At 43.3% G+C, this 12536-nt stretch overlaps 1 protein-coding gene across 2 annotated transcripts; it reads right to left on the reverse strand.

Annotated features, from left to right (window-relative positions):
- Positions 1-47: 47 nt before the first annotated feature.
- Positions 48-8880, reverse strand: PMPCB (peptidase, mitochondrial processing subunit beta). 2 transcript variants are annotated; one of them, XM_071734016.1, is made up of 13 exons: positions 8733-8880; positions 6541-6681; positions 6146-6232; positions 5547-5676; positions 4960-5158; positions 4203-4282; positions 3533-3645; positions 2736-2879; positions 2138-2298; positions 724-809; positions 559-647; positions 266-341; positions 48-170 (listed from the first exon to the last, which is right to left on the reverse strand). In XM_071734016.1, exons 1-13 carry the CDS (start codon positions 8820-8822, stop codon positions 106-108), a joined length of 1461 nt encoding a protein of 486 aa, XP_071590117.1. In that variant the 5' UTR covers positions 8823-8880; the 3' UTR covers positions 48-105. The 2 variants fall into 2 exon arrangements, with proteins under 2 accessions (XP_071590117.1, XP_071590116.1); XM_071734015.1 differs by having other exon boundaries at positions 2138-2301.
- Positions 8881-12536: the final 3656 nt, after the last annotated feature.

A 12536-nucleotide genomic window follows, 5' to 3' on the forward strand; every position in this document is an offset into this window, starting at 1 on the left:
TTTCTCCAACTCAAAAGCTTTAAGCAGGGGTGTAATTGTTTCTTTGGTTTTGGTTTGGCTTTTTTTTAAAAAAAGCTCAAACAAACTGAAAGTTCTTGTTATTCACTACTCACGAAGCCAATACATGCCACTGCAGATTTTGTTATACTCTGGAAGTTGTTCAATTGGACCTGGAAGTCAAAGAAAGTTGGCCATGACACATGGTAAACTGATACTGGTTGGTGTGGAGGGGGTATGGGAGAGTAGGAAAACTTTGACAACGTACCCACAGCAGCAACTGCAGGATGCTTATCATAGATGTACTTTGTGCAAACTTCTCTAATAGTCTGGGCATCAATAGCCTAGAAGAGGTAAAAAGAAATTTTCACTACCCATCCAACTTGAAAAAGTATTAAGAGCCAGTGATCTTAATTTAGTACAATCCAAGGGAACAGGCAACAAAGCAGCTGGAAATTTTCTCTGTTGAAAATAGTCTAGCAGCTTCTATACTGTTACTTCCTGTAATGATTGCATTTCTTAAGAGCCTAACTTAAAAGCTGTAACATAAGTACCACTTACTTCAATTCTTGCTTCAAGTTCTGGAATTGGGATTCGGCGCTTGTAACACAGCATTTGCCTTCCAATGTCTTCACAGATTGGTGTGGACCCTAAAATGAGGGGAAAATACATGTCAGTTATCAGCATACAACTCCACTAGGAATAAAAAGCACTCATAAGTCTCACCATCAAGTTGTAGCAGCATATTTGTCTTCAAAAGATTTTTTGCTCGAGCTACTTCATTTTCGGTAACACTTGTGCAAAGTCTTACCCTGAAAAAGAGTTTAAATCCAAAGGCATTAAATAATGGTAACCTGTAGGACACAAGATTGCCTCTGATAATGAAGTGCATATACATTAGTAGCCTTTGAGGCACATCTTCCCTATAGATAGAGCTGGTAAGAGAATTTGATACGGAAAAGAGCCATAGGATGCAAAGCAGCAGCAGCATAAGCGTAGAGGTTTTTGGAAGCATATCCATGTACCTAAGAGCAAGTTTTTCACCTTAGAAAAACAACCTAATAAATGAAAATTCTGAGCCAACTATAGTCCACACTTGCTATCATTGGACAGCTGTTACTACTAAGACAGCAGGAGCCAAGCACCTCACAGTAACTGGCCCAGAAAGGACTTCCTGGCTCTCAGTGAGATAATTACACACCACACTGCATAAGGAACATTTTGTCAGAACAGGGGGATGTGTTGGATATCTCAACACATTCTTATCACAGGAATGGTTCATATCTTCCCTGGTGCTAAGCTGCAGCAAAGGGACAGCTAAAATTATGCCATTTTTCTCCACAGAGTCTTCAGAGAATAATGGTATAATGATCTATGTAATTAAAGAAACTCCTCAAGTTTACACTGAACTTTTGTTTTTCACCCATTTTAACTCAGTGCTCTTTCATAACATCTGTTTCTAACGCAGTTCAAGCATTGCAGTTGCACATATGCACATATTTTCAATTTAGATTTAAGCCTTGGATGAATTGATGGTAACTAGAATCCTATGTTTCAATATTCCATCTACCAGCTCACCTACCTCACATAATTTGATTTCCCTATGTACTCACGAGAGGTTTATGTAACACCACCACCTGGTACATCACATGGGAGAGCAGATGCAGAAAGGGCAACTACTAATGGTGTTTGTAGGTAACTGCATTCATTACTCTCATGAATATTTACTCCTTCAGTTGTCAAATGTGCAGTTCATGGATACTGTATACTGCTGATTTAGTGTTCTTAAATGTTTAATGCATTTTCTTAAGTCCTGTCACTTGCAAGTCAAAAAAACCCATCATTGCATTATTTTCTTGTACAAAGAATGGTATTGTTTTAACTACTGACACTATTAATTCTTCCTGGGCAGAAAATCAAACCTACTGCTTAAGCTATTCACTCTAAGTAAGGCTGCCAGGAACTGATTGTTGGGACAGAGCACTGAGTGTCAAAGTTTACAGCTGGATGCATTTGTTTAGTCCAGGCAAGCCTAAGAAGAGAAACAAAAACATTCTCTTTAAATGACTGGGATTCTTCTTTACATAATTATATTCCTTCACTGAAAACAATCTATTTAGAGCAACAATTGTTAGCTTACCACTCTCTCTGAACAAAGTGCACCATGTCCTGTATAGTAGATGGCTCACAGACCATATATAGTCCCCACAGGCCTGTATCTGTGTAGCAGGTATTGAAGGACTGGAAACTATGACACAGGTTACCATGGCAGGCAATCTGAGCAAGTTTACTGGATAAATTCTGCTGAAGCAAAGGAGAAACACATTTTATTAAGTGTTTTGAAAGCCTACTGGTCACCTCCATGGTCTCCTCTTTTCATTTCAATTATGACAGAACATGCAGTAGTATCACAGTTGTCAGCAAAACCTACGAGGTTCGTTATCATCTCTTCATCTCAACACTTTCTTTCCTTGCATGTAATCTCAAATTTCCAAGCACAGCCCTATTTAGGTGGTTTAGAACCCCTTCCTAAGATTTTCCTAGATCTCAGACAAGAAATTCTCCCAGACTCAGGACTGGATCCCCCTCTCCCATGCCAAAAAAAAAGACCTCTAGAAGTAGCAGTCAAGCCTCAGATAGGTCTGAATGGGTCTGTAAGGACAGTGCCCAAGCTGCAGATACCTCAGCATCCCACCAGCCTCATTCAGAGCAAGAAGGTGCTTTCAGGTTCCACTCACCACGCCTCCTCCAAAGGAACGATCCCAGTTTCCTATCAGAGTATTTGCTACCATAAGTGGGATTGTATCTGGGTGTGACCAGCCAGCTGCTTCCACAGCTATGGCAATGTGTGCCAGGGGCATCTTGTCATCCCTTATACGAATCTGTGGGAACATAAAAGTAGATGCAGCACAATCCATACACAGTGATGCAGCTGGGAAGTTAAATCAGGAGGCAGCCACTTCCATCACATCTGGATTACAAAGCATGCATGCAGAGCATCAAAAACCAAAGCATGTGAAGCTTTATCTTGTATTTGCCTTAACAAGTCTTACCTGGGGCAATTCTGGAGCACTTAGCCAACAGCAAGCCTAATGCCACATACATAAAGGGTATTACAGGTCATTTTATGACAAAGAGCAGCAAAGGAAAGCTGGTGATTTTGTAAAATCTGACTAGAGCTGGGAATAGAACTCATATGCCTCAGTTCTCTGCCATATCCATTAAATCAGTGATTCCAAACAAGTGGAAATGCTCCAACATCACAGCCAAGGAAATAAAAGCAGCAACTGGGTATGGCAGGTATTTCTCCAGAAACTGATGAAGCAGAAAGAGTGGCAGCAGTGAGGCTTGTCTGAGAAAGGTTGGAAAGTCCTGCTTTTGAAAGCAGCTACTCCAGTGCCCTCAATGGGTCCAAGAAACCTTTTAACCTGTTGAGTCTCTGGCTGAGAAGCTCTTTATCCTCAGCAGAGAGCATGTGTCAGTTGTACTCACAGGGGATTTATGGGTCAGCTCAAAAAGCCATCAAAAAGCTCACCTCACTACCTGTGAAGCTGCAAGGTGGCAGGGGTGGCAGTCCTCCTTCTGGAGCAGATGGCAAGTTACCAAAGTGGCACTTTGCCAGGTCAAGTAGCTCATCATGACAGACCCCTGAACAAAGATATTTCACACACTTTGTAATGTTACTATGTAAACAGTTACTTTAAATTGCTGTGCAATTAAAAGATTCAACTAACCAGTAATTTATTGTTCCCCCCCCTTCAATGCCACACTTTGATTCCTCACACCTCACCATTAGAGCAAGGCAACCATCATCACCCTCCTTAATTCTCCTCAATAGGCTTCTATTAATATTACACCAGATCAAGCCATCTGCTCTCAATGTCAAGCCTCAATGTTATTTCTCTTTCTCTGCCTTGCTTGCTACTCCCCTTTTCCCACTGAACTCCTTTTAGACCCTTCTTTTTCCTGTCCACATGGAAGAATGACCTTAGCTTCCAATTCTCTTCTGGTTACTAGTTTAAGAATGTTTCTGGAATATTACTGAGGGGAAAAGGGAACCGAAGTTCAAAGGATAACATTGCATGGCTAACAATGAGCTCCCAGGACCTACTGAACAATGAGCAATTCATCATGTAATTCCCAGAAACTTAAGACCATTGTTGTAAGCAGTTTCACATGATCCAGGGTGAATATCCAATACTAACCTCCAGCAGCAGCCAGGACCATTCTGGGTCCTTTGTAATGTGTTGTTATGTACTCCACCAAGTCATTACGGTTTATGGATCTAGAAAACAGACAAAGAAATATCACTACTGAGTCAGTAAAGTTTATTAGAGGAAGAAGAGCTAGATGTATAGAACAACAGAATACCATACACCAAAATAATTGTAAGTTCTGCCAATGCACAGAGCTGTGCATAAAGAGAGAAAGCTAAAATAGTGGTGACCTCCTAAAAAGCAAAGAGGAACTTGATACATTTTTGCCTTCCAGAGCTCTTCTAGCTTCCTTAACAGGAATGAGAATTACAACTCAGTCAGGTGGAGACAGGATCCACTGGTGATCTCATGCCAATCTGAAAACATCCCATTTAGCAGTCTCCTGGCCTGCCCTGGCATAAACAAATGCTAAAAGAGCAGTGCAAATATGGCTGTATTTATGGTAACGCCCAATGCCTGACCAATGGGATAAAGAAGGATTTCCAATTTTGTGCCAGCTGCATTTTTAACAAGAGAAAAATCGTGCAAATAATGAAGCCATGCAGTAGATACCTGAAGTTCACATACTCTTCGATGCCTGCATACAGGGGAAATAAGGCAATAGCAGAATTCTTTATGCAGTTATATCCAGTGCAATTTTAGCAACCAAAAAACCACCTGACGCTGTTCCTTACATTTTCAGATGTGTCTTTCCAATAAATAAAAGTTACCACACAATCAAAGACAACCACAAATTTGGACGTACTTGATATTTTCAGTGGGTCCTAAAATTGTCCGTCCTAGGGCTGTTTTCTGATAGGCTGTGGCATGAAGGTAATCAAAGACAACTTCTTGTAAATTGGTTTCAACTTCTTGCATCTCTCTCAGTATAACTCCCCGCTCACGCTCAATCTCTGCTTCTCCCAGGGTGCTGTTCTGGATTATGTCAGCAAGAATTTCCACAGCTAATTGAAAATAGAGATGGAAAGTGTATTTTCAGACTACCAGAAAAAAATCTGATTCCAAATGTAAAACCCACCCCAAACACCAAGTGGCTCAAGATTTGCTAATACACTTTGCAAGGGTACAAAACATTTGCCCTGCAGGAAGGAGCAGTTCAAAATGTATTTTATTCTGGGAATCTAAAGACAAAACTGCTTCAAGTATCAACTTCCCTCCAGCAGTCTCCTTTCCAAACCTGCATTTTCATTTTCCTGTGAAGTTCAAGAAAGAACTTTCCACCTGGGAAGGAAGGGACTGTTACACTGCAAAAGGTTTATTCTGTGTTGTCTTATCAGGGGTTGGATAAGCATTTTTTTCTTTGCTCCTTTTCTCATGAATGACAGCAGTTACCTCTTGGTAAGTCTTTTGAAAAAGCCTTTGCATAATACACAGTTTGTTCCCTGGATGTATATGCATTCAGATGAGCTCCCATGTTCTCAATCTCTAGTTCAAGGTCTAGCTGTGATCTCTTTTTTGTTCCCTGAAATAAAACAGTAAGAAGAATCAAACTAAACCCTTGAATTCATCTACTCACCATTATTACTTCTTTACTGAAATAGTCAAGTCAAGAGAAAGCCTTCTGGAAAGAAAACTGTCATACTTATCTCTCCAAGTTTGAAAGTCAGATGTAAATCCTACTTTGCTCTCAAGTGAAAATAAAAAGCTGGCAAAAAGAGGACTATGGTCTTTAAAGACTACCACAAGAAGTCAAAGGTTAAAACTAGCCCTGTGTTACTAATCTATAGTGGTGTGGCAGCTACAGAGAACTAGGACTTTAGCTTAATTTTCTAATGTAAACCCCTAGGCCTAAGATGTCTACTTTTTTTTTTTTCCCTCTCCTCCAATTGTAAAATTTATTTACACAGTTCTGGCAACACTCTTATCATGATGGGTACAGATAAATAACTTAGAAATCCATTGTAAGCTTCTACATCAATACTGATTCTCACCTTGAAAGCCATATGCTCAAGGAAATGAGCAGTTCCATTGTTCTTCTCATTTTCATACCTGCTTCCAGCATCAATCCAAAGTCCAACCTCATTGGGGCAAGAATAAAAAAGTAGTCATTTTACCACCTAAAATGCAGCTTTGCTGTTTTTGTGTATGAACTACACTTGGATTTTCAAGACCTATTTTTAAATGTTTTTTTTTCTTAAAAAATGTTTTTTGAGAAGAAAATGTTGACCTTCACAAAAAACTTTAATCATAATTAAAATCATAAAAGCCTTAGGATTTCTATTTCCTAGTGTAAGAACATAAGTTAACAAACACTGAAAGAATGCACTTTAGGAAATGAACACATATGAACAGTTACAAAATACTCTTCCCTTAACAAGGTACCTACTGTGCATGTTGATAGTCCAGAGTCTTCAGAAGCTACTTGCAAGCCATTTTCCAGAGGACTCACCCTGGTTTCAGGAACGTTTAAGATCACTTCTGTTGCTGCTTTGGAGGCTCTGAGCCTGTCTGTTCCAACATGCACACACTGCAAGGAAAAGGCACCCATCACACTCAGACTGTGAAGGTACATCCTAGGGTGACATTCTGAAAAATGTATAACTGAGCTTAAACATTAAGTCTGTGGCTTTTCTTTAAAGCATGCATTTAGAAAGAAAAAATTGAGCACTTATTTATTTACCACTATTTCACTTCAGGGATACAATTACCTGACTCAGAAGAAAAACATGAAGATAACTAAAACCATGAAGACAACATCTGCTTACCTCCAAATCAAAAGATCTGACAGAAAAGCATTGTTACTATCATCAGCCAGCCACATCCAGAGCCATATTTGATTCCCTGTTCTGCCAGCAACAGCCTCCAGGACCTTGACTACATCCTTAACACCTGCAATTCTGGGCTCTTTTTTCTAAGGTGAAGTGAGATATAGTCCAAGGGCCTATGTCCAGGACTGCAAATCACAGTCACTCCTTGTTCAGAACAAGGACAAATACTGAAATCACCCCCTTTTATCCAATCACATGGCAATTAAAGCACATGAAATCAAAATGCCATAGAGAAGAAGGGAAGATGGAGGTTAAAAAAGTTTATTAAACTTCTACAACATCGAGAAGTTTAAATATGTATCCCCAATACAGACCTCAAGAAACAAGCTATTCCAAAAATTTAAAATGTATCAAATAAACAAAGATTTCCCTTACCATGAAAGTACAAAATCCAGTTCTCATCCATTCTGCTCCTGGAATACCAAAAGGCTAGAGCTCTCAAAACATATATTTTGGGATCACAGCTCAACCCAAGCCTGAAGGGTCCCCAGGAGGTATTTAGTCCAACCTCCTGCTCCAAACACAATCAGCTAAGGAGACAGACCAGTTTGCTTTTTTTACTTTTTTGCAGCTGGGTATCAAAAGCCTCTCAGGATGGTGAGAACACAGCCTCTATGGGCAGCCTGCTTCATTGCTTGGCTGCCTCATGGAAAAAAAAAAAAAAGTTTTTCACATATCCAGTTTTGCCACTCGTCTCAACTTCTGCCAATTGCCTCTCGCTCTGCTACCGTGCTCCACTGTGAAAAGCCTGACAGTCCTCCTGACAACGTTTCCATAGGTAGTGGCAGGATGCTGTTAAGTCTAAAGCTTTGTCTTCTTTGGGATGCACACACCTGAACAGGCTCCAGCCCACACTCCTGCTGGCCCTCTGCTGAACACACTCCCAGTCACTGAGCACATCCTCCTGACACTGAGGAGCCCTAAACCCGCTGCCACAGTCCAGCTGCCTGCCAGGTACAGACCCATCACCTCCTCTGATCTGCTGGCTCAGCTTCAGGCCGGGCCGGGCCTCCTGTCCTCCCGTACCCCTGGGATATTCCATGGAGCTGCTCCCCAGCCCACAAATTCCCAGACGAGGCTGTTGCAAGGGATCATTTCCACTGCTACGTTGCATTTTAGGGAAAGAATAATCTTGTGTTTAAAACCAAAATCTCCCTCCTCTGTTTTCAGAAAGAATAGCTTCGGTTTCAAACTGGGAAGATGAGGAGAATAAGAAAATGAGAGAGCTCAGGGATCAGGGCCCCCGGGCAGCCCCCATGCAATCCGAGGGGAAAAGGAGGGTTTAATCTTTCTCCGAGCTGCCCCGGGGTGAGCAGAGCAGGCCCCGTGCCTCGGTGGGGCTGCTCCTGCCCCGCTCTGAGGCGCCACGCTGCACTGCACCGCTCCCGCTGCGAGATGCCGACGCCTCGGCACCGGTGGGCGATACAGGGTACCTGTGGCCCCATGGAGCAGGCGGCAAAAGCCCGGGCAAAGCGGCACCCGCGCTCGTTCCCCGGAGCCCCGTGTCCCCCACAGGGGCGGCAGCCACCTTCACCTCACCCGGGCGGAACTACAATTCCCGCCATGCACAGCGGCAGGGAGCGCGCACACCGCCATTCGCCTCCACCAGGACTACAATTCCCAGCCTGCACAGCGCCCCCGGGCCACCAACCACCGCCCCCGCTGCGGCAGCCTCAGCACCGGTGTAGGGAGCCCCGGGGGGTGCCTGGGCTCCCCGAGCCTCCCTCCCCTTCCCCACACCGCCGCCTACCCGATCCCTCGATGCGGACGCCCGCACAAGGCGAGCAGACCAGGGCAGAAAGAGCCGCCGAGCCGCGAAGCGAGCCGCAGACGCAGCCATCTTGGCGAACGGGTGGGCGGGGCGGTGCCGGACATCCGGCGGGGGTGCGCAGGCCCAGGGCTTCCCTCCCCTGCCCTACTCCGCCTCAGGGAGCTCCTGTCCGGCTTGGCGGCTCCCGGTGGCTCCGCGGGTGGTTCCAGCCCCGGTGTCACCACTGAGCCCTTGGTGGCTGTGCTTCTACCGGCCCATTGTCCCGGCCAGCCTCCATGGCAGTGTGGGAATCCGCACTCAGGGTGCCCGAGGCCCCGGGAGGGGGTTGAGCCCCCTGTGAGGCAACCAACACCGGGGCCTCAGCCGAGACCCAGCGGTGCGGGCCCAGGAGAGGCCCTGAGCCTGAGCTGAGCTGGGGAAAGTTTGTACTCCTGCCAGACTTGGTGCTTCCCCGGTAATTCATGTTTTCAGTGAGATGCTTCAAGACACCACAGTCAAACGGAACTATTCCAGACCTGGCTAAGAAACTGCAAATTAGGCCTAGGTTTTAATTGCCCTGCACTTGAAAAATAACTCCAGACATTTAGAAATACTGATTATTTTGTGCAAGGTGTGCTCTACATATACAAGTTAAAATTGTAGCCAGAAAGACACACAGTGAGTTCCACAGCTAGCACCCAGCAAGGACAACCTGGAATAACCAGGCCTTGAAGCGGGCAATTAATCAAGAGGTTTTAAGGGCGTTCTCATGTAAATCACCAGCTTGGCAGAGAAGACTTGAGGTCTGTACAGCTAATTGGACCTAAGGAATGCAGGAAGTGATAAGAGACAACATCAAAAAGATTGCTGAACCAAGCTTGGGCAGTTGGAGCTGTGCAACTTGCAAGATTGTGACCTTCCACTGAACTTTGCTCATTATAATGTCATTATAATACTAAAAATCACATCCTAGGTCAAAAAGGCCCCTGCCCAGGTGAAGACCCTTCCCCTTAGAACACATAATAGTAGAAATAGTGATGTAACCATATTATAACTATTTGTAAATTGCTAACCAATCATTGTAAAGAAGATGTACTAACTTCACAGTTTTGTGTATAAGAATGTCATGCTTGACTTGTGGCATTAAGCCACCCAGCTCTGTACAGACCTGCAATAAATAACATCTCCTTCCCAAAGGCAGTCTTTTTGTCTGAGTTTCAGGAGCTAACTTAAGAAGTTACACTGCTCTCCTAACTCTGCTCCACAGAACAGTGCAATTCAGGAAAGACAGTTTTCCTCTCAATAAACCTTCACTGCTGGCTTCAGGAACCACAAAGCCCTGGGTTTCCTCAGGTAGTTTGTGGACAGAGCTGTTACCACTGAGGCTGCTTTGGCCACGTGTTTGTGTTTCCACACAGCACTGAGGTGGCCACTTTGGCACTGCTGGTTGAGGGCGTTGGGTTTCCTGTGAGACAGACCCACCCTAACTGGGGAAATCCTGAGACTGAAACAGGGTAATCACCTAAAGAGTTGGTTTAAGAAGCATTCTGACAATATGCAATGTATCTAAGAGACTGGACTGCTTGTGGTAGGAAGGCTTCAGTAACACAGTGAATTCCATGCTTCTCCAAGGGATGCTGGAAGGGAACTGCTTGTACCAAGGCTGGGGAACTCCCTCAGGTCTCAGTCTCTCCCAGCTGCTTGGGGCTGGGAAAGGCCTGTGGGAAGGCTTGTAGTTGGCAAAAGACAAATTTGGGCTGGGAAAAGTCCTGGCAGTGTACCAGCAGAGACAATTTCATTGCCAAAGTTCACTCCTGAGCATGCTTGGTGCATATGGCTACAGATAAATAGGTACAGACATGCAGAAAGCAGTGCTGCCAGTTTTCACTTCCTGCTTAAAATACTTTTTTTCCTGGAGTAGGGGCTTTGTACTTGGCTAATCAATTGTTATATAAAAAATGAGGTGAAATTCTTTTATCTGTCCAAGTCCCACAGCATGTTAAGTGTGACACAATAGAAAGAAACAAAACACTATTTTTAAAAATCTGTACCACATACATTGGAAAGAAGGCACTGGTTCAGGCACTCTTTTCCTAACCCAAGAACTCTCCTCTGCCTCAGGCTGTAGCACAGTACTTCTGACATCTTCTGCCTCTGTACAGATACTGCAAGCCTTCTACATTGCTGTCTTGCAGTGTTCCAAACAGACAAAAATGTGCTCTCAATAAATTATCAGAAGGGAGAGAAATCCTCCTGGATCTCAGGCCCCAGATGCAGAACTGGGGACACAAAAGGCAAGCACTGAAGGACCCAGGGAAAAAGCAGTTCTGCATCTGGGGCAAAATCTTTTAATAGGTACAGCCAGTTTCTGAGGAAGTGTTGTGGAATGTTAGAGAGGTTTGGAGAATGTTGGAGAATATTCCTGAATATTCTCGAAGAGGTAGGAGGTACGACCCCTTTGCTATGCCCAACCCCATGTTTGGGAGGCCAATTAGATCGGCCCATACTCCGGTGCTACCTGCACCAGGGATTCGCTGTGCTACAGGTAAACACACCGGGTGTCCAATAAAAGGTTATGTTGGTGGCAGGGGTGTGGTCACGGAAGCACTATATAAGCGAAAGTTGCTGCGCAATAAACCAGAAGTTCGTTTATCAACCATATTGGTTGCACGCATTTTCTTTGCCGCTCCTGCAAGGAAGCTCAGAGCTGAGTTGATGAGTGCCCTCTGTCTCTCTGTCTCTTTCCCAGAGCTTTGCATCCATGCTGGGTCTTGAAAATTGTAGGAATTGAGGATCCTTCTGCTCCGTGTGAGCTCTCTCCTACAATGTCCTGTTACTCAGAGCTGATTCACAAGAACTGTCAGAAATGGTGCTTCCCTTCCCCCTAAAATGTTATCACTCACATGAAACTTTTAGGTAACAAGATTATGGTGACCCACAGAGGAGGCTACTCACCATGATTTACCTTCTCAGACTCAAAAATATGGAGCAATTTCAGAAAAAAAATCAAATTGTATTTTAAATATAAAGCTCTTCTTTGTAGGGAAGTTTTTATTCCCTTTGAATTTGAATTTCAGAATGAAAACAGACTGAACTATGTTACTAAAGGTCTCTGTGACTGAAATTACTGTTACTGTTCTTTTGCTGCCTGTACTACTTTAGTATCCATATAGCCTCTGTAAGAAGGATCTGCAAACTAGGCAAGTCCTTTCCCCAGAGAATTTACATTGGAGGCAAATCAGTTGCCATGGAACAGAAAATCTAACCTTAAATGAAGTTAGTTACTTCTCCTTTTTTTATATAAAGTTTAGTTTCTCCCTTTTAGTTTATGCATATTCAAAAGATCCATCCAGTTCCAGCATTTTTTAATTTCAGATGTAGCTCTGTCAAGCTGTAAAATAAGAAAGCAAAGCACCAAACTGTGCATTTGAAAATTAAAATTAAACTTCTCTTCCATTTTACAGTTAGATCTAACTGATCTCATTATGCTGGGATTTATCTCAAAGATGTTTTACCAGACTTCACTAAGCCATTAGCTGTCCTCCATCCTAGAAATTTGAATCCTTGCTAGACATAGAATTACAGCTTAAGATAAACTGATTATCCTTGTAATATGTCTCTTACTTAACAAAGTAGCAGTGTGTCATATGTAAATGCAATATAAAATTTTGCATCTGGCAAAGGACATTATATGAAACTTTAAATCAAGAAATGTTATTATTCAGCAAAAAATGCCCTAAAATAAAACAAATACCAGTTTCCCTAACAGTATGAGCTGAATATATAAACATTCACTGCTAAACT

Source organism: Heliangelus exortis, chromosome 1 (genome assembly GCF_036169615.1).
Source record: "Heliangelus exortis chromosome 1, bHelExo1.hap1, whole genome shotgun sequence".
NCBI classification, from domain to species: Eukaryota; Metazoa; Chordata; class Aves; order Apodiformes; family Trochilidae; genus Heliangelus; species Heliangelus exortis.